Source organism: Drosophila montana, unplaced genomic scaffold, assembly GCF_035044405.1.
Source record: "Drosophila montana isolate Dmon_TW-CO22-7 unplaced genomic scaffold, ASM3504440v1 contig_3200_1, whole genome shotgun sequence".
Taxonomy (NCBI): domain Eukaryota; kingdom Metazoa; phylum Arthropoda; class Insecta; order Diptera; family Drosophilidae; genus Drosophila; species Drosophila montana.
In genome coordinates, this window is record NW_026998080.1 from 5,411,412 (window position 1) to 5,431,614 (window position 20,203).

At 46.0% G+C, this 20,203-nt stretch overlaps 7 protein-coding genes across 7 annotated transcripts; 4 read left to right on the plus strand and 3 right to left on the minus strand.

The window, feature by feature from the left end:
- Positions 1–134: 134 nt before the first annotated feature.
- On the plus strand, positions 135–3,571 carry sced (scrambled). The gene is made up of 2 exons (XM_064688131.1): positions 135–741; positions 823–3,571. The coding sequence occupies exons 1-2, from the start codon at positions 308–310 to the stop codon at positions 2,999–3,001; spliced, it is 2,613 nt and encodes an 870-aa protein (XP_064544201.1). The 5' UTR covers positions 135–307; the 3' UTR covers positions 3,002–3,571.
- Positions 3,572–3,955: 384 nt separating this feature from the next.
- On the minus strand, positions 3,956–5,531 carry Dpit47 (DNA polymerase interacting tpr containing protein of 47kD). Its single transcript, XM_064688134.1, has 2 exons — positions 4,850–5,531; positions 3,956–4,787 (listed from the first exon to the last, which is right to left on the minus strand). The coding sequence occupies exons 1-2, from the start codon at positions 5,477–5,479 to the stop codon at positions 4,227–4,229; spliced, it is 1,191 nt and encodes a 396-aa protein (XP_064544204.1). The 5' UTR covers positions 5,480–5,531; the 3' UTR covers positions 3,956–4,226.
- A 292-nt stretch (positions 5,532–5,823) lies between these two features.
- On the plus strand, positions 5,824–7,366 carry LOC135432431 (sister chromatid cohesion protein DCC1). The gene is made up of 3 exons (XM_064688133.1): positions 5,824–5,959; positions 6,017–7,156; positions 7,216–7,366. The coding sequence occupies exons 1-3, from the start codon at positions 5,886–5,888 to the stop codon at positions 7,313–7,315; spliced, it is 1,314 nt and encodes a 437-aa protein (XP_064544203.1). The 5' UTR covers positions 5,824–5,885; the 3' UTR covers positions 7,316–7,366.
- On the minus strand, positions 7,295–10,122 carry LOC135432430 (ATP-dependent RNA helicase DDX24). The gene is made up of 5 exons (XM_064688132.1): positions 8,624–10,122; positions 8,440–8,559; positions 7,928–8,380; positions 7,684–7,867; positions 7,295–7,630 (listed from the first exon to the last, which is right to left on the minus strand). Exons 1-5 carry the CDS (start codon positions 10,053–10,055, stop codon positions 7,357–7,359), a joined length of 2,463 nt encoding a protein of 820 aa, XP_064544202.1. The 5' UTR covers positions 10,056–10,122; the 3' UTR covers positions 7,295–7,356.
- Positions 10,123–10,693: 571 nt separating this feature from the next.
- Arpc4 (Actin-related protein 2/3 complex, subunit 4) lies at positions 10,694–11,361 on the minus strand. The gene has a single exon (XM_064686665.1). It carries the CDS (start codon positions 11,267–11,269, stop codon positions 10,763–10,765), a length of 507 nt encoding a protein of 168 aa, XP_064542735.1. The 5' UTR covers positions 11,270–11,361; the 3' UTR covers positions 10,694–10,762.
- A 485-nt stretch (positions 11,362–11,846) lies between these two features.
- LOC135431330 (VWFA and cache domain-containing protein CG16868) lies at positions 11,847–17,870 on the plus strand. The gene is made up of 5 exons (XM_064686409.1): positions 11,847–12,277; positions 12,334–13,105; positions 13,263–13,931; positions 13,990–14,583; positions 15,285–17,870. The coding sequence occupies exons 1-5, from the start codon at positions 11,969–11,971 to the stop codon at positions 17,363–17,365; spliced, it is 4,425 nt and encodes a 1,474-aa protein (XP_064542479.1). The 5' UTR covers positions 11,847–11,968; the 3' UTR covers positions 17,366–17,870.
- Positions 17,871–18,294: 424 nt separating this feature from the next.
- On the plus strand, positions 18,295–20,203 carry Mpcp1 (Mitochondrial phosphate carrier protein 1). Its single transcript, XM_064686410.1, has 4 exons — positions 18,295–18,452; positions 18,815–19,006; positions 19,080–19,844; positions 19,916–20,203. Exons 2-4 carry the CDS (start codon positions 18,832–18,834, stop codon positions 20,080–20,082), a joined length of 1,107 nt encoding a protein of 368 aa, XP_064542480.1. The 5' UTR covers positions 18,295–18,452; positions 18,815–18,831; the 3' UTR covers positions 20,083–20,203.

Sequence of the window (20,203 nt, forward strand, 5' to 3'; positions counted from 1 at the left end):
GCACTTCAAATCGCTAAAAATACCACATATTCATATGTATATTTGTATGGTTTGTCTGGTCACGTACAAGGCAAATATATCGTCCAGCACTAGTGCCAATGTGTACTCATTATATTTTCTTGGATGTTTTTTTGGGCAACACTTGGCTCCACCCTCGCCGTTATTAGCAGTAAAACGAAAAAAAATCGAAGAAAACATGTAAAGTGACAAAAAAGCAACCAAAATCAGTAATTTCATTATCCATTCATCACAAACCAACACCCATACACATAACAGACGCACATACTAACCAACCAGCCCATAAAACATGGATCACAATGAAATATCGATGTGCATGGATGTCAAATTGGATACACATGACAAGCGCGCCATTGCGCTGCGGTACAAGACATGGACCAGATGTCTGGTCAAGATCGAGGCCATCAAGTGTGTGCCGTGCTTTCTGCGCCTTAGCTTTCAGAGCCTGACCGATGAGGAGCCCCAACAACAGCAACAACAAAAACTGCTGAGCGTTTCGGTCAATGTGCCCGGGGTGAACATCAGCCTGGCCACCTCCCGCACCAAGCAGCACTCGTACGGGCTCTTCTGGACGCAGAATCGTCGCGAATGCTTTATATACTTTGCGCTGGAAACAGAGATTGCCTGTCGTCGGCATATGAAGTGGATCAAAAAGTCGATTAAAAATCTTGAATTGTTCAGGCAGATCTTTCTGGAGCAGCGCAGATTCAGCCGTGACACAAGGTGGGCAAAAGTTTAAGCATATTAGATTTTAATGTTTATTTAATTGTGAATATCCCATTATTAAATAACTTTCAATTTTAGCGCTCAAAAGGCACTTCGCCCATTGCCAAATTTGCCGGAATCCTTTTGCTTTGACCTGGATGCGAGTAACTTTTCGTTTTCCGCACGCGTCTCGCAAATCTATGAGGAAATCTTTGATGGGAGCCGCATCTCACGCGCATCAATCGCATCAGGCATTTACGAGGAAATGAACCTGGCGTCCGTTTGTCCGTCTGCAGCCGTCGCGGAGAAGCCACCCGTGGTGCCACCTCTGCCTGCGCATCGGAAACGTATCAACACGTTTGAATGCCAGCCGGGTGAGATACCGCGCTCTAGCACCAATCCCGAGTCTGAGCTGGCCAAGAAGAAAAAATACAAAAACATGTTGGACAATTTCTTTGGCCAAAAGCGTCGATCGGGCAGCGCCAGCGTCGGTGAGCTTCAGCCGTCGGGGCGAGCAGCGGAAGAGCAGGAAGAGCAGCAGCAGCAACAGTTGGCGCTGTACGAAAATGCACCCACACCAGAGCCAGCGCCAGCACTGAAACGAACATCCAACCTGAAAGATGCACATCGAAACAGCTTTTCGAGTCCAGATCTGTCCCAGCTCAATTTTCTGGACACCTTTGGCGAGGCATTGTCCAGCGATGAGCTGAATATCAGCCTCGAGGATTCCGCCATTGAGCACGATTCGCGCCATGTGCTGCTCGCCCAAATTGCAGGCCAGCTGAGCAAGGCCGACTCGCTGGCGAGCCTGAATGTGTCCGAGCAGCTGCCCCACAACTTTAACTTTTCCGCCTGCAACACATCCACCATCAATCTGATTGGCGCGAACGGCGCCGTCTCACAGCTCCAGCAGCGCAATAAAAATGTGCTGGTTGAAGAACTCAATGGCTACTGCGTCATGGCGCCCATTGTTCAGAAGACAGCCGGCGGCAGCAACGTGCCGATTGAAAAGAAGCCCAGTGGCAGCACTGCTTCCACCACATCTGGCTACTCAACAGGTTCCTACTGCTCATCCACGAGCAGCTGCAACACCGACGATCAAGCGGCCAAAACGACAAACGTTGCGGAGCCGCCAATTGTAGCTGAGACAGCAGAAAACGATACGAGCGACATTTATGAGTCGATGCACATCACTTCACTGAATAGCAACAGCGTCTTAGCCGAACATCTTTATGAGAATCTGTTGGCAGTGAAGGCATCACAGGAGCTTGAGCAGCAGCCGCTCGGGCTAGGCTATGGCCTGAGCACCAGCACACCCACCGAATCGCCGCTGTTGCCAGCGTTGCCGCCGAAGCAACAGACGCCAACCACCGATAAGTCTGGACAGGAAGATGAGGACTACTATCAGACGCCGCGCAAGTCCATAATAAGCGTGGATGATAAAATACCGTCCTATTATCCGAACAGCTGCGACACGGTCAAGTCCAAGCGACGTAGTCCCAGCAGCGCTGAGGCAGCGCCGGGAGTTCGTCATTTGGTCAGCGCTAAGCTGCGTCGTGAACGCAAGGAGAATCTGTACATATCGTCACCCCAACAGATTATCGAGCAGCGGCAAAAATCTACACAGCCAGCAAGCACTTCATCATCGTTAGCAAAGACTAAAACGTTAAACAAAAAGACTGCCGCCCACAAAATCTCCGAGGGTGTCTATGCCGTCACCCACCCGACAAAGCGCGCCAGCAATGGCATTAGCAACAACAACAACAACAACAGCAACAATAACAATAACGATTTACAGGCCGTGAACGTTGGCGAGGAGGAACTGCTGCAGCTGGTCATGCTGCAAAATATTGATTTCAAGTTTGACGACGGCCAAGCGCCTGAGGCCAGCACCAGCATTAAATCCAAATCCAAAACCAAATCGAAATCGAGTCAATTGGAGGACGAGTACGAGCATTGCTATCAGGCAGCAGAGCGTGCAACGCGCATGCTACAAAAATATGCCACGCTGGCCAAGTTTGGTAACTCGCCCACCAAGCAGCAGCACCACCAGCTGCAGCTAAAGGCAGTCATGACCCAATCCCAATCGGCGTCCAATACGCCCAACGAATTGCAGCACCAGCAGCAGCAACAGCACTTGGCGCCGCAGACCAACAGCCTGAGGAAGTTTGCCTCGTTGCCGCGTTTTAAGAAGATTGACTTCTCGCCGCTCAAGATGCGACTGAATAATGTGCTCCAACGGAATGCGACACCAGCTGCTCCAGCATCGCCTCAGTAGGAATAATCATGTTTGTTGTTGTTCTTGTTAGTAAGTAGCATTAAGTTAAATGTAAACGCTAGTATTTATGTTCTCGCATGTGATTTCCCGCCTCTAAATGTGTTTTAAGTTTTAGCTTTTACGTATGTACGAATGTATCAAATACGCTCTCAATGCAGCATTAGTCTAGCATTAGTCTGATTTGCCATAAATATTATTGCTTAGCTTACAAATAAGTACACCTAAAAGCGAATCATATCATTCATGAAACTAGTATATTCCATATCTGATATCTGATGTTGTGTCTCTTGGTTGTTTGTCTACAAATGCGAATGCGTGTCTATGTCCATATATCATAACTAAGTATGCTCAATTATAGAGTAATATTGAAGCGCTTTTATTCATATATACACAAATTATACAAAACTATTGTTGACTTATTCTACAAACAAAATTAGCTTATTTAGATATTAAGGCAGCTGCTTTAGGCTTCGGTTGTTAAAATCCTTCAGCTCAATTTTAAAATGTGCGTTAGTACTAAGTCGTATTTGCCGATAAACGCTTTAATCAACACATTCATTTATATTGGAAGTAATCTAGTTAAATTATTCAAACATAATGCCGGCAAATGCTTGTCAAACTGTTAACCGCTTTGAGTGGCCGCCCTTCGCTTTTTGGCTTTGCAAACATATCAACAAATTGTTAAACTAAATTAGTTAGAATACGAAAAGATAATTCGGCCTGCCGAAAATGGTCTAATTTTAATATATACACTTATATCTAGTACTAGAAGAAATTACCCGGCTTCGTCGGGTCATATGTATTATGCTGAAAACGCTTCTGAAATTCGCGCCAACCTCAGATCTTCCAGGATCTTCGAGCTCAGAGTGCATTTACTTAGCCCGCCGCGCTACGAAAGCGATTTACTTGCATCCTACTCTTTAAATACTGGATAAATAATTGAAAAAGTCCAGATTATACAAAAGAAATGTTTATTATACCATATAAAAATATGTGTCATAGCGACATAAGGCGTTTTAGCTTCTTCTGCAAGAATATAAACTATGGATATTGAAAAAGCTTCTCTATAGCGCAATTAAGGCTCAATTGTACCGTGACTTATATATAATAAACTTTATACAAATATTTCACTGCAAATGAAAGTTAATAACAATAAAACTTAATCAATGCTTTGTTAACGTACAAAAAACAAAAACTAAGATTCTTTCTCATGGCTGGACTTCACTCAACTGTAGACCAGGGGTCGTCGCTGTTGATGGATGAACTCCTGTTCGATGCGCGTGTCCTTGGGCACCACATAGAAAAGCAAAGCGCCGCCCGAGACGAAGAAGCCCTTCTCATTTATAATTTCGCGCAGTGTCTTGCTGAGTGTCACCTTGTGCACGCAGCCAGCTTTACGATTCTCATAGTAGACATGGACATTGTCCGGGCGATAGCTTAACGTCTTATCACAGGGCAGCGGTTCGGCAAAGAGCGTGTTTAGGCAATCCATCATGGTGGCCGTCTCTGGCAGTTGCTGTTGGAAATCGCTGAGTAGAAACTCTGGATAGGAGAAGGCGGCGGGCCAAATCAAGCTGCTGCCATCCTCATCCAAATGTACTGGATAATCCTCGAGTGGCAGAAACTTGGGACGCAACAGATCCTCCGTAATATTTGGACGTTTATTAATTGGCTGATCATCGAATTTAGTGGCACGTTGCTCCAAGGCATCTTTCAGTTTGTGGAAACGTGTCAAACGGCGCTTGAATTCGGCTGCTTCCTTGCGCTGATTGCGCTCGGCATCAATCTGGTGTGGGCAAGTGTACAATGTTATTGATTTCTTTATGACCCATCACTATTGAATCTCACCTTTCTCATTTTGTTCTTGTGTAGTAGCGCCTTTGCATCCTTGTGATCAATATCCACTTCGAGCAACTCCTCGCAGAGCTGAGTGCACACATCAAACTTCTCGAGCTCAAAGGCACATTGTGCGGCGCGCCAGCGCGCCTTGGTGTAGTCTGGTTTGTAGAAAAGGGCACGCTGTGCATCGCTTAGCGCGGAACGATGATTCTTGATGAAGTAGTGGGCCGCCGAGCGATTGTTATACAGCACGGCCAGTACATCGGGATTCTCGCACTTTGTTTTGATGCCCTCGCTAAAAGAGTATATGGCCATGCGGAATTTCTTATGCTTCATGTAAAAGTTTCCATCCTCTTTGTAATTGAGTGCTAGCTCTTCTAGTGTGTTCTCCTCCGGATCATATTTGAGCTTTTGCAGACCCTCAAACATTGGGTGCACCTCATCACCTGGCTGTGGAGCTCGTTTCATAAAAAACGGGTGCTTGTCCATTTCCTCCTGCCAGCGATCTTCCGGCCATCCCTCCTCATAACGTTTCTTTTCCAAGCCATCAATAAACTGATCAAGCTGAGCATCCAACTGCGCAGCGAGCTCTAGCCTTTCCTCATCTGTCCAGTTCTTTTTCGTCGCCAGGTTCTCCATTTGTGTCTCTTTATTAACCAATTGCACATGCTGTGCGAATTAGCGCTGTCGATAATCTATCAAAATATATCATAATGCGGTATTTTTCCGCATATCGAATATCGTTGTTTTTTATCGTTCTTTCCTTCGGTCACACTAATTTGCATTTACCATGGCCATTAATTCAAAATTTGTAGAAGCGCAAACAATTAAGCTCCACGAGGCTCTTTTAAAAGATAAGTTGGTATAAATGTAGCACATTTTTTTTCAATTGTACTATGGATTTTTTTAGGTTATTAAATAGTAATTTTGTTTTTAAATAAATATGTGTGGAAAACGTTATATATTTGTTTTTGTTTTCAAAAAGCCAAAAATAGCCACGACAGTGTAAAACAGTGTGGCAACGCCTAAATCCCAACTGCAATGAATGAAGAATTTTTGGCGCGCAATATCTGAGATGGAAATGGAAGACATGGAAGTGGATGAAAATGCTCCGCAGCGGTAAGTTTATAAGCAAAGACAAACCTCATGATATCGTTAGTTCATATCTGTTTCCAGCTATGTGCGGACCCCGGAAGACGTTAAGGCTATTGTTAAGCACGCAAAAATGGACGAACGTCAGCTCACACAACTCACACAGGCTTTGTACTACCCTGGCGCCGAGGTAGTCAGCGATAATTTGCGGCTACTGGAGCTAGACGAGCACATGCTGCAACAGATCCGCACCGGACAGACGCTGCATTTCAAAGGCGGCCTTCATGAAAAGGTTGTGCTCTGCACGGATGAGCGCACATACGATGTTAAAGGCGCCGAGATCTCAAATAGCCTATTATTGGTGCCGGAACTAAAGTTTGCGGCAGCTACAAGTACCTCACCACTGAAGAGTCCGCGTACAAGCAATGCTAACACGTCACTGGAGCGCAGCCTCAATGACAGCGCCGATGATGATTTGGAGGTGCCGCGCACTCTGGAACAGAGTCAAGTGCTCACAATTTTCCACGAATACTTCGAATGCCGCGAAATACGCCCACGTTATCGCAAGCTAGGTGAACTGCTCCAGCTAACACGCTACTCCGGGCCAGAGAACGAGTACTGCATTGAGCGCAAGCTGCTGTTTAGTTTCCAGCAGCTGTTGGACACAGTCCAGTGCAGTCGTGTCCAGTTTGTTGAAGGGTTAAACCAGTACAGGGCTCTGGAATTCGATGGCCACATACGTATACTGGACTACGAGTACGAATATCGCATTATCAATTTAATGCTTGGCGTGATAAGCGAAAATTCCTGGGCTCTAGATGAGGTGGAACGTGAAGAGACAATTTACGCACTGCAAGGCATTGCCCCAGAACCCATTGTGGCTGGACTTTTTGATGTCTACACAAAACCAAGTGATCGATGCCCCAACAAGTTCAGATATCGGGAGTCGCTTGTGGCACGCATTGTGGCACAGAACATTCTACAGCCAGGTCTGCGTTTTCGCAGCGAAGAGTTCATGTGCACCTGGCAGGATGCATTGCCCGAGGGAATGACCTGTAAGCTAGAGTATCTGCGGGGATTAGGCATCCTGGACAGGGAAGGTGCACAACCATGCGTTCGTTCCCTAGCCGAGGAGCAGCTACCATCCAATATTAACGATCGCATGCGTGCCTTGTTTAAAACAAAGCGCAAGTGGACAATGGATGAGATGGACCCGTACATAGAGTAAGCATAGATCTTTCCGAGTCAGCCGCCACCTAATTCTTGTTAATTTCTCTCTGCAGCTGCTTTACCACGCCCACACTATCTGTGTCCACATTACTAGCCAAACACGCACGCTCTCTTACCGAGGGTGGCATACGATACTTTGTTTCTAAGCATTGAATAGATCAATTTATTTGTACAGTAAACTAAAATATATTAGTTTATACATTGCGTTTGCGTTTGTTGCGCTGTTTCTTGGCAAGCTTCATGTCCTCGATGGCCGCCTTCATTGTTTCAACAGCACTCTTAGCATTACTGGTAGCCATATCTGAGCCCGAGAGAAGCTGACCCGTGCTGGTGGGATATTTAAAGCTGAAACCCTTGGGGAAAATAGGCTGTGATAGCAGGGCGCCAAGTTGTGCACGTACTGTATCCACATGCACGCGATTGCGTCTCCTCTCAATGATAAACGGATCCTCGTCTTGATCGCTGCCACTGTCAGGTAAACGGATTAGAGTATTGTCTAATATCAACACAAATATACATACGACTCATCGTTATAGCCATCAATAATCATGTCCATTTCCTCGGCGTGCTTTTTCATCCAACCCTCCTCGCTTTGTGTGCGTCGCAGCTTTAATTCCTCCTTGTCCAGTTCACGTGCTAGATTAACCCGCTCCTTGACAGAGCCCATAAAGCGCTCAGAGATTGGGAAAAGAGGTAGATCCTCAGCTGTAAGAAACAGGGTTCGTTGAATTAACATACCGACTATACTCAAGGTCAGCCACCTACTTCTTTCTAAGGTTTTGTATAACCTTACATAGGTCTTGACCTCGCCAGGTTCCATGAACATCACCGTTATGCCATGTTTATTGGCACGCGCCGTGCGACCCGACCGATGCACATAATTCTCGCTGGTGCGTGGCACTTGGTAGTGTATAACATGCTCAACATTGGGTATGTCCAATCCACGGGCAGCCACATCGGTGGCTATCAGCAAGCCCATCGGACTATCACGAAAGCGTTCCAGATTTTTCAGGCGCTGTTTCTGTATCATGTTTGCGTGCAGCGGCAAAGGATTGCAATCCAGCAAACCGAACAGCGTAGCCAGACGCTTAACGCAGTCAATGGAGTTGCAGAAGACAATGGTTCGACCAGGATGACGTTGCACAAAATAGTACAAATAATAGTCCTTCTCATCAATTGCACACAGCAGCCTACTCTCGGTGAGCGTTTGTGCCGTTTCTGTTAGATAAGTTTTAAGTATTAATAAAAAAACATTTTTTGGAAGCGGCGCTACTGACGTTGACTGCTGGTAATGTCCACAATCTTGGGCTGCGATATACCCAACTCTTCAATTAAGCTCTCAATCTTTTGATCCACTGTTTGCTTTACATACTTGGGACGCTTAGCCAGATTACGTTCTTAAAGTATAAAGCAATTGATGAATTAAAGAAATACTTTGGAATTTCAGTGGTATTTGCCTACTTTGCATATGCTCGGGTAGATCGTGTACCAGCGTCAAAGTGGCGGAGAACACAAAGTTTTGGCGCAGCTTTTTGCGGTCGTCATCCGCATTGAGTACCTTGAGCAGACTGCGCAGCTCCTCGAAGTGACCCTTCTCCACCATGCGATCGGTTTCGTCTATGCACAGAAAATTTACATTTTCAATCTTGTTCAGGTGCTGATTGCCCTGCGCATACAGTTCCCACAGGCGACCCGGAGTGGCTACTACAATTTCGGGGCACTGGCGCAGAACACGCTCTTGTTTGGCCACAGAAAGGCCACCAAAAATGGCTGCCACACGAATGCCAGTATATTTGGCCGCGGTGACAAGATGATTCTTCACCTGCACGGCCAATTCACGGGTGGGCGTCAACACCACAGCGTAGAGTGGACGACTTAAGGCCTGGTTGTGCTCCTCAGCATCGCTTTCTTCGTCACTGCCACCAGGCACATAGTCCAGCTCCTCTGGCGGCGGTGTCAGCTCGTGATTGTGATTGTCCTTAGACTGTGGCGCCTCTTCCATTTGTTGAGCCCCTTTAACCTTCGGCGCCTTGCGAATACCTGAACCGTCATTGCGCTGCTTCAGCTCCATAATGCCTGAAAGTATGGGTATGCCAAAGGCAAGTGTTTTGCCGCTTCCAGTTTCAGCAGCGCCAAGTATATCCTTCTTGCCATGTATAGCAGCAGGCAGGGTCATGGCCTGAATTTGGGTGGGCGCCTCGTAGCCTTGCTCCGCCAAGGCGCGCATAATTGTGGCCGGCACGCCCATGCCATTCCACTTCGTCATATCCTTCTCATCTTGCAAATTGCAGGGTACAAGTTGTGGCACTTCCTCGTCTCCGGAGATTGCCTCCTCCAAGTCGTCGCCATCCGGCGCCGGCGGTCGAAGCAGCGCAAAGCGATCAGGCGCATACTCATCATTTGGTGTGAATTTGGACTTGGTTGACTTAGGCTCTGAATTAGGTGCTGCCTTTTTTTGTTTTCGCAACTCCTTTCGCTTTTCACGCTTCTCCCGCTGCTTCAGAATGCGCTGTGCACGGTGCTCTGCCATGCGAACTTTCTTACTAGACTTTGATGATCTACCAGCATCATCCCCCTCATCGCTATCGCTTTCGTCGTCATCGGTAGTCGAAGGATCTGAATCATCCTCGGGTTTTGATTGTCTTCGTTTCTTGTTCTTTTCATTGCCTCTCATGACACTCTGTTTCTGTGTTGATTTTACAAGTGCCGCATCGTAATCCTTTAGCACCTCTAGGCCAATCAGCCCCTCGTAACCGGTAAAGTCGTTGGATATCACGTGGCCCTTGATTTTCACCTTCTGCCAGCCCTTCGCTTTCACAGCTGAGTTATCCCCGACGCTTTTAGTTTTCTTTGGCTTTGCATTTGAGTTACTCTTTACTTTTACCGTTACCATTTTTTAATGAAATGAATTTGAGCCCAGAGTTCGATCTGGCGCTGTCCGCGTGTTTCGTTTGTTGATATTTAATTGGACAGGGATGTTATGTGTTATGTGAGTGTTGAACAACGGAAAAATAGGTCGAGCAACATGCATAAAAAGGCGCAAATTTTTAAAGCTGTGAATTGTGGCTGTTAATTACTAATATGAACAGAAAATAACTAAGCATTTAGGTTTAAATCCCAGGTGTATTATAGTCTTTGTCGAAAACTAAGGTAGACAAAGCTGTTTACAAAGTTAGGTGTAACTTTGCTGCTATTTATGACCTTTATTTATAATAATACTTTCAGCTGTTTTTTTATGCCCGTGGGAGGTCTTCATCTTTTCATAAAATCTTTAATATCATTTTGATCCAAAAAAATTTTTCCTTTACCAACTACACCGCCATTAATGTTATGTTATTAATTAATAAACTACCCATATATTTATTATAAAATGAACGTGTCCGTCAGCCCAACATAAATGGAGGCGGGGCCGAATCTAAATCAAGATACCATTTTCATATCTCAAACTTTCCAGCTGCCTGCAACTACCGAAAGATACCAGGTACGAATTGACAGATACAGATGTAATTGTTAAAACAGCTTATCGAGAGCTACAGGAAAACACATTTATTTATTAAATCAGTTATGGAATACTATTGTGATATATTGCTCAGCTTAACATTAAAAACGTTTCAGGAATTCCTCAGCACATGTGCGTGCTCGCGCATTCACTGCCAGTTTCATTTCGCTGATTTCCTTGTCGATTTCCTCCATGAAGCTGATGACAAAGTCCACCAGCTTGTGTTTGTACATTTGCTCCGTATGGAAATTTGTTATCAGAAAGCTAATGTCATATCCCTCGATTGGCTTGCGTCGCAGTATGATGAAGGATTCTGCGCGACGCATCATGAAGCGTGTAAACTTGTGGCACAGAATGCGCTCAATTTCATCTGCCTGCTTAACGGCAATGCTAACCCGCACCGAATTGATGGACGGCTCAATTCGCACCTTTTCCCTCTCATTACGCGACACGACGATGGGCGTGAGCACCAGTTCTTTGCTGGAACAAATTTCCACCTCCGGCTTGTTGTGCCGTTCCACAACTTGCGATGGAAAATCCTGCAGACACATTGCAGCAGTTAACGAATGCCGAACAGCGGTTAAATACGGTTTAAGGGTGGCGGCCATGGCTTTTTACAAGTCTTAATGCTCCGTTTAAAGTTTTAATGTTTGTGTTGAAGTATATTAACCTTCTTCTTTTATTATGAATCACACGACGATAGTATCGATGTTTCTTACTCGCCATCGATAGAAATATCTTTTTCGATATCGGTAGTCCATCTATTCTAACAAATAACAATGAACCAAATAAAATTGTACATATGTGCATAAATACTTTTAATGGTAATTTTATACATAAGAATAAATTTATACATTGGTAAATTTGATAAATCATGTAAGTTGAATAGTTTTTATTAGATAAAAGCTTGCGTCTTAAATATTCCGAGAGTATAGATAGCGTCATGTGTGTAAAGGGAAAGTATACTAAGTAACTTATAATGTCGAATAATTTTGTTTATTAATTTGTAAATGCAGTTTGTATATCATGAAGTGGTTCTTACCATCAGTCATGTAAGTGTGACAACGGTAAATTATATGTCTTATAAAAATACCACACTTCGAATTATTGTCCTGCAATCGAAAAATACCACACTTCGAATTATTGTCTTGCAATCGATAACATTTATTCGAGGCTTTCGATGCGACTTATCGACCGAGTTTACTGCTTATCGGGCAGCAGCAGATGCATAAAAATATAACAAGAAACATTTTTACCTAAATGACGCGGTAATCGTTGCTTATTCAGCCTACCAGGAAAGCAGCAAGATGTGGAGCAGCATCACGTGGCTCCTGCTCCTGGCGGCAACTGCACACACATCGCCAAACAGTGAACATGTTCCTCCTCTACCTCTAAACATAAGCAAAAACACAACCATAACAAATGAAACCTTAACTAGCAATAATAACAAAGTGCCTACGTCCAACGCTGCCGCCGGCTACATGCCGCTTCAGCAGACATCAGGAAGTGTTTTCTTCGTTAACTATAATCAGCAAAACTTTGTGCAGCTGAGGCACAATGTGGAGAATAAGTTGCACAGTATACGTAATGTGGAGATGCTCGTTACCAAGATACAGGTGAGTCCCATGATTTTCAATGACTTCCTTCTGTAATCCGCATCGAATTCTTGCAGGAAATCTTCGACTCCATACATTTTGCTAGTTCTGTCACTACACGGCTGTCGTCTGGTAACGGCAACGAGATCGTGCAGCAGGATCTGCAAGCGTTCAGCCAGCGTCTGGGACGCAAGCTGCAAAGGGCCACACATGTTGTACTGGAACTGCGTGATTTATTGCGTTTCAATCTAAGCAACGTGCTCCAACAGCAGCACAGTTATGACGACGAAGGGGATGATGACCTAGAAAGTGAATTTGACTTTGAAGTGGATGATGGGGATAGCAACAATGCGGCCGTCAACAACGAGCACATGCATCTCTACTTGAACACGCAAATTGAAAACTGTCAGCTATACTATGAGACCAATATGGATGCGGTGTCCTCGGGCTCTGCTCATTACAATAAACAGCAAATACAAATCTTAAATTATCTCAAGTCGGATGAGGCATCACGAGCTACATTCCTCAATGAGAACAGTGGACGTTCCCTTGCCGCCAATAGCTACATAGCCGATCAGCTAACGATGCTGAGGCAGCGCCTAAGCAGTAGCCCAGGCGACAACGAGCCAAGCAGCAGCAGCAGCAGCAACAAAAACAAACCTAGCAGCAGCAGCGCCAGCGTCAGCCACTTTAAGCACATCTATTTCCTCTCCAGCAGTGATGGTGCATCAGGCAGCGCACATTTTCGCCGGCTTTACGTTTCGGCCATAAAGCGCAAGTTTGTGATGCTACTCATCGATGTGGGATCTGCATTGAATGCCGAGCTGTTCGAGATCACCAAAAACTTTGGTAAGTGAATGGCTAAAAAAATGGACAGAGAGAAAATCTAGAAAATATTTAGGTCGCGTACAAAAAATGAAATTAAAGATTCTTTCACAGTTTCTGTTTTAATGAATTATCAAAAGCTTTAATAATTAAGTGATTAATTTTACTATTTCCCACACAGTTCAGGAGGTTCTGCTGTTGTTGGAGGACACCGACTATGTGTCGTTCGTGACTGTTTCCAGCGAGGCCGACTTTATGTATCTGGATGCATTTCCCGCGGAAGCCGTACACGGCATGTATAGCGCTACACGTTCTCATAAGGACGAGATTCTTAACTATGTGAATAACCTGAGCTTGGGACGTGGAATGACCAATCATACGCTGGGCTTCGAATATTCATTCGAGCTGCTGCATCGACTGCAGCAAGCACGGCTGATTAATGTTTCAGAGCAACCTATTGAGTTTGTTTATGTGACGCGTGGTTTGCTAACAAATCTATCGGATGCCATGCACGTGCTACGCGTTTTGGCCCAGGGCCAGAGTCGTCTGCTGTCGCCAGTTATCATCAATACCTGCGCCGTGGTGCTAGACGAGAAGCGCATAATGTATGAAAAACAGTTTCTGAGCGATATAGCTACGCAGAACTATACCAAGTTTGACATTGATGTGCGCGCCTGGCTGCCCGCCGGCCAGGAGGCGCAGTTGGCAGGACGCTTCTTTGTGCTGAATAAGATGCATGCGGAAACAATACCTCGGGCGAGCAGTCGTGTCTTTGGCCAGCTCTTCACAGAGCGCTTTCTCACGGATACACTGGAAGTGCACCAGCCCGTTGTGGATGCGGAGAGCGGGGGTGAGTTTATTGCATTTGATTGTGTGTTATTCTTAAAATAATCTCTTTAATTTGCTAGACGTTCTGGTTGCCATTACACATGCCGTGCCGCCATACGGTGTGGTGGGCGTCAATTTGTACTTGGCTGATTTATTGGAAGACCTGCTGAACTACCCGAATGCCTCGCCGGCTGCCAAACAGGGCTTCAGCTATGCCTTTCTGTTGGATCGCGACAACGGAAATACTTTGGCCCATCCGGCTTTTCCTCGGCCACTCATACAGCGCGAAACGGCATTTCCAGTAAGTATTGCCTACCTCGAGAACGCGACAGACTTTGCCAGCATTCTCAAGCGCCTGCTGCATGAGGAGCGCGGAAACGCCAGCACTGCCATCTACCTGGGTCGCCAACAGCTGTTGCGAACCTATCACTGGCAATCCGTGCTGGGCATTTATGTACTGTGTTTGGTTAGTACCGCAAGCATCATCGGCTCTGCCGCCCACAATGCATCCGCCCCGCTCCAGCGCTACAATCGAATGGATGCCGTGTCTACCTACGAGTCTGGATACTATGGGGACATCAAGGACCTGTTGTATCATCGGTTGGATTTGATGCAAAACAGTGGCAGTGGCACGCCCACAACCTGCCGCTACTTCAGGCAACTGGCCACAATGGGTGAGTGTATATCAAAACCTCAAATCCAACAATGTCTCCCATCAAGGTTCGGTTCATTGCCCTAGTTTTGCACATCTAGAAACCCAGGTTCACTTGATTGCACTTAACAATTATTTATCGCAATATAAAATGTTTTTTTGAATACCTTTCATCATTAGCAGACTTTGCTATCGACTCTTGCAAGGCCTTGACCTCAGTCCGAATCATTAACCAGTTGAGAATTATAAACGACGAAAAGAAGGCAAAGCATACTCTTCTATGTTTAAAGCTAGTATTTTCCGGCTTTGCCTGGTGAAATTTTTTACTCACTTACATTGGGAAATTAGGATCTAACCGCAATTCCAAGAACTCCATGTGTAAAGTTAGATTTGAAATTGAGTTTGAAGTTTATCGACTTAGGTGTAAAAGTAGAAATTCATTTAGTATCGTGATGAGATGCTTGTAGCTGATATATATAGTTGCTAGGGAAACTAAATGTGATATTTATTTATTATATTTGTTATTGATAATATTTATGAAAAATGAAATGAATAAAGCTTTATGGTCGATTGTATCAGTTTTTAACGAAGAACTAATTTAAGTGTTGATGTCATCTAGTTGACCTGAAGCCTGTTAACCTGTAATTAGACCCCATCTTTAAACCACCTTAATAAACCAGATTTGCTTCATGTTTTCTAATAAATTTATTCATTTTTTTGCAGATGCACCCACTCTTTTCCTGAGTGCTGCCGCCTTTAATTCGCCCTTTGCATTTCTGCATAACAATCGGCCACGTACGCAGTTGCGGCACGTGGAGTCGATTATGGCGTATCTGCGCGACTCGAGTGGCCTGCTGGCTAATCCCGGCCTGCGTGCTCGCATACGGCACGAGGTTGGCGTCTTGTATCAGGCTATGCAACTGTTGCGACGGCGGCATCAGGAACCGGCTGGCTCTTTGCGAAGTCACATAATTAGACGGTACATAGCCAGTGTCAGTGGCGTGCTGCAACTGTATCCGGGCTGCCTGTTGAGCAGCAGCTATGATGCAACACGACGTCCTTGGTTCCGGCAAGCGATGGCACAGCCGGGGCGCATTGTGAGCACGGCGCCGTATCTGGACGCAGGCGGTGCGGGCTATATTGTGACCATAGCGCATACAATATTCGAGGGCAAGGCGGATGCATTGCACTCGGCCCAGCAGGATCGGCCGGTGGCTGTGGTCGCATTGGATGTACCCTACGCCTTCTACTATCGCCTCATATTGGATAGCACACCGCTCTGCCAGCTGCCACACATGAAGTGCCTACTTTTCGAGCACGAAGGCTACTTGCTGGCTCATCCCAGCATGCTGCAGGTGTCGACATCGACACGCAATCAACGCCGCCCTCACGAGCATTTGACGCACAAGGAATCGTATCTGGCCAACGATATGCTAAATCATGGCCAGCTGGTGCGCAAACTGGGCTGTGCCAGCTATCAGAATCGCACGCTGCAACGCTACTACGCCTTCAACACATCCTTGGCCACAATTCTGGGCAATGTGGTGCATGGCGAGCGCACCAAGTACGCCATTGGCCTGATACGGGGCAGCAATCTATTCGCGGCGGTGCTCAATTCTAGCTGCGATGGCGGCGCCTTTTGTCCCTGCAGCACCATCGATCGCGTTTGCCTCAACTGCAAGCGTATGGATCAAACGGACTGTGAGTGTCCCTGCGAGTGTCCCATGCTGTCTGGCTCTGGTGCCAGCGACCCGCACGATTATGCCAACTATACTCGGCAATTTCCCTATTGTTCACCGCCCAGCGAGCATTTTCTTGCACTGCCGCCTACGACACAACTATTAACCGTGCTGCCAAGCTGTGCCGCTGCTGCTGCTGCTGCTGCTGTTGGAGGTGGCGGCTGCGAGGCGTATGTCACTCAGCGGGAATGCCTCGGCGTGATGGGCTGCGAGTGGTGCCAGCAGGATGTGGAGGGAAACGGCTTCGGTTCGGCCTTCTGTTCGACACAAGCGGGTTGCTTTAATGGCGTGCTAGCCTCACTGACGCCGTATGGTGAACTGGATGAATTGGAGATGCTAGCCGCGCACAATCCACAACGGGAGCAGCATGCGTATTCCGCGTTTGGACCACTTGGTGGCGCCATTGTTGTGCTTGCCATCGTAATTGGCTTTGCCATTTATTGCTACCGGCACAATCTTGACACACAGGCACAGGAGCAGTTCTACGTGGATTCGGTGCAGGAGGAGAATTACGGTCTGCCGTTGTCGCGTTTCAATTTCGATGATTGCCAGGCGCACGATGAGCCGCCCATGGGTGGATATGATCATGCTGCTGCCCAGCGTCAGCTGATGCATGCCGCTGACATTTCGCCATATCATATGTCGAGCGGCAGCAGCTACTATCGCCGGCCGCCGAATGGTGAGTCGGATCACGGCTATAGCACCATGACACCACACGAGGATAGCTCCGATCAGCAGTGCTTTACGTTGGCGGAGCCACTGCTGCTGCACGACAAGCGGCACAGCAAATCGGACACCATGTCCATATCAACATCCATATCGAGTCCAACCAACCGTCAACAGTCCACAACGCATCCATATTTAAGCAATCAGCCGGCTTCCAAAACGGAGCGCTATAAACAGCAGCAGCAGCAGCAGCAGTCGCAAGCGACGCCATCGCCATGTCGCGGTGCAGCTGCTGTCTATGGGCAGACGACACTCCCGCTGGATGCGGAGGAGCCACGTTCCCACTACATACTGGCGCCGGTGACAGTGCATCGGCATATGGAAACCGCCGAGTCATAGTCCCAGCTAATTTGTTAGGTTGCAATACTTTAAGATGTCCGCTTGTTTGCCAATTTGGTTATTTTGTAGTAAGGTCTGGGGGAAGTTCAACTGCCCCAATGCAGCGCGGTTCGAGCAGCGCTGCTACAGTTTTAGCAGCGCTGTATATGTCGAGCCTCATTCAACACACACTCACACATACAAAATGCCAGCCAATATAATATTTAAGTCGTTTATGTCGTTAATAACTTTGCCATTTTTGTCCATATACACACGAGTTCGTGTACTGTAAGTTATTGCAAAAAGTATTATTATGCAGCTACTTCCAATATTTTTAGCATTTATTGTTAAGCACTAAATCAACTAATTGTACTTATTGTCACGTGTGACAAACGACGACTCGAAGCAAGAGTATGCATTTTTGTAATAGTTTTTAAGTCCATAAAGTTACTAACTATCGATTTTAGTAAATAAACACACAGATTGTATGTTTCCAATAAAATGTTTAAATTTTACAGAACAAAAATGTAAAAAAAAAATAACACTCAGCCTTGATTTAGAGCGAATTGTTCGCACAGCTGTCGGCGCGTTAATGAATTTATTTTTACATTGAACAAAAAAAGAATAGAATTCAGATTTTTCAATAGACATTGGCCAAAATGCTGTGTGTTTATAAATAACGAAATCTGTTGGAGTTGCCAGAGAAATTCGACGAGAATTTTACTAAACCATATTTTATGATTGGTCGAATAATATCATGAAATTATATCAAGATGGTTGTATAATTCAATTAATAAGTTTTTTATATTCATAAAACTTATATTCACTACAGGAATCTTGCTACTGTTCTGTTTAATTGCCAACCGTTTTTATAACCGGTTATAACCGATACATTTGCGATAAACTCGACAACCCTATCGCACAATTTTGTGCTCAATCTTTCGTTTTGCGGTTGAAACTGTTGCATTTGGTTTTCTGGTTTGGCGCACGACGAACGTTGTTTTTTGGGTTTTATTTCCAAACCCAACAACGAAAACTTGCTACTTCAGCTAGACTTCAGGTTCATCCGTTCTGCATACACCCCGCACTTTCTTCCGCGCACTTTGAAGTGAGTCTTTTTGGATTGAGTATACAAAAGATCTATTTCAATATTTTCCTTGGACTGTTCACACAAAACCATTACGTAATTCACAATAAGAGTACAAACGGGGGGAAGAAAAACGAAAGTTATGTAAAAAACTGTGGCATGTGCTCAATTTGCTACAAGATCAATGACAGTTGCGGAAATAAGTGATCGATATTAATTTGAAAAAAAAAATAGTTAAAGTATATTTCAAAAATATTATGTGGCTGTTAAATTTTTCGAAAGCGTGAAGCGTTGTTAGAGGCAACAATATTTGCCTAAATGTGTCGATTCGGTTACATCATGACCCGCTAACCTCAACCTTGTCGTCGTCGTCTATTCCACAGCATCTTCGCTAGCCAACATGTTCAAATCTTTGCTCGAGGCCGCTCAGAACTCAACGTTCAAGTCGCCGTTCACCAGTGCTAACTGCCAGGCTGCCACGCCCTCACCTTCAGCCTACTCCTCGGCCAGCGATGGAGCCGCCCGTCAGCTGAGCCCCAATCACAATTTCGCCGCCGCAGCTGCCGCCCAGGGAGGTGAGTGCGAGTTGAAGAATTTTCCGATGTTGAATTGGATTGATGATAAATGTGCATGTCTATATTCTTTCAGATTCTTGTGAGTTTGGCTCCAATCATTACTTCTTGCTGTGTGGTCTGGGTGGTATTATCTCGTGCGGTACTACCCACACCATGGTGGTGCCTCTGGATTTGGTTAAGTGCCGTCTCCAGGTGGATCCGGCCAAGTACAAGACTGTCGTTAACGGCTTCCGTGTCAGCTTGGCTGAGGAGGGCGTCAGGGGTCTGGCTAAGGGCTGGGCGCCAACTTTCATTGGCTACTCCATGCAGGGTCTGTGCAAATTCGGTCTATATGAGGTCTTCAAAGTTATATACTCCAATGCTATTGGCGAGGAGAACGCCTTCCTTTATAGAACTGGCCTCTATCTGGCCGCTTCTGCCTCGGCTGAGTTCTTTGCGGACATTGCGCTGGCGCCCATGGAAGCTGCTAAGGTTAAAATTCAGACAACGCCCGGATTTGCTAAGACGCTGCGCGAGGCGCTGCCTAAGATGACCGCACAGGAGGGTATTTCGGCCTTCTACAAGGGTCTGGTGCCACTCTGGATGCGACAGATTCCATACACCATGATGAAGTTCGCCTGCTTTGAGCGCACGCTGGAGCTGCTCTACAAGTATGTGGTGCCCAAGCCACGTGCGGATTGCACTAAGGGCGAGCAGCTGATTGTCACCTTTGCCGCTGGTTACATTGCTGGTGTCTTCTGTGCCATTGTCTCCCATCCCGCTGACACAGTTGTGTCCAAGCTGAACCAGGCCAAGGGCGCCAGCGCTCTTGATATTGCCAAACAACTTGGCTGGGTTGGTAAGTGGCCCATCAATCTGTTTGCTAATGCTGCTTAATAATTCTTTCAATCTCTTGACATTGTTCTACAGGACTGTGGGGCGGTCTGATGCCTAGGATTGTCATGATTGGCACACTCACTGCCGCTCAGTGGTTCATTTATGATGCAGTCAAGGTCTTCCTGCGCATGCCACGCCCACCACCACCAGAGATGCCCGAGTCGCTGAAGAAGAAGCTGGGCGTGACTGGGGAGCAGTAAGGGGCATACATAGAAGTTAACCGGTTTAAATATACATATATAGAGTGCAAACAGATATTGAACGATTAAATGCAAATTGTGTAGAAAACAAGATAAATAAAAACATACCAAACACCTAAAA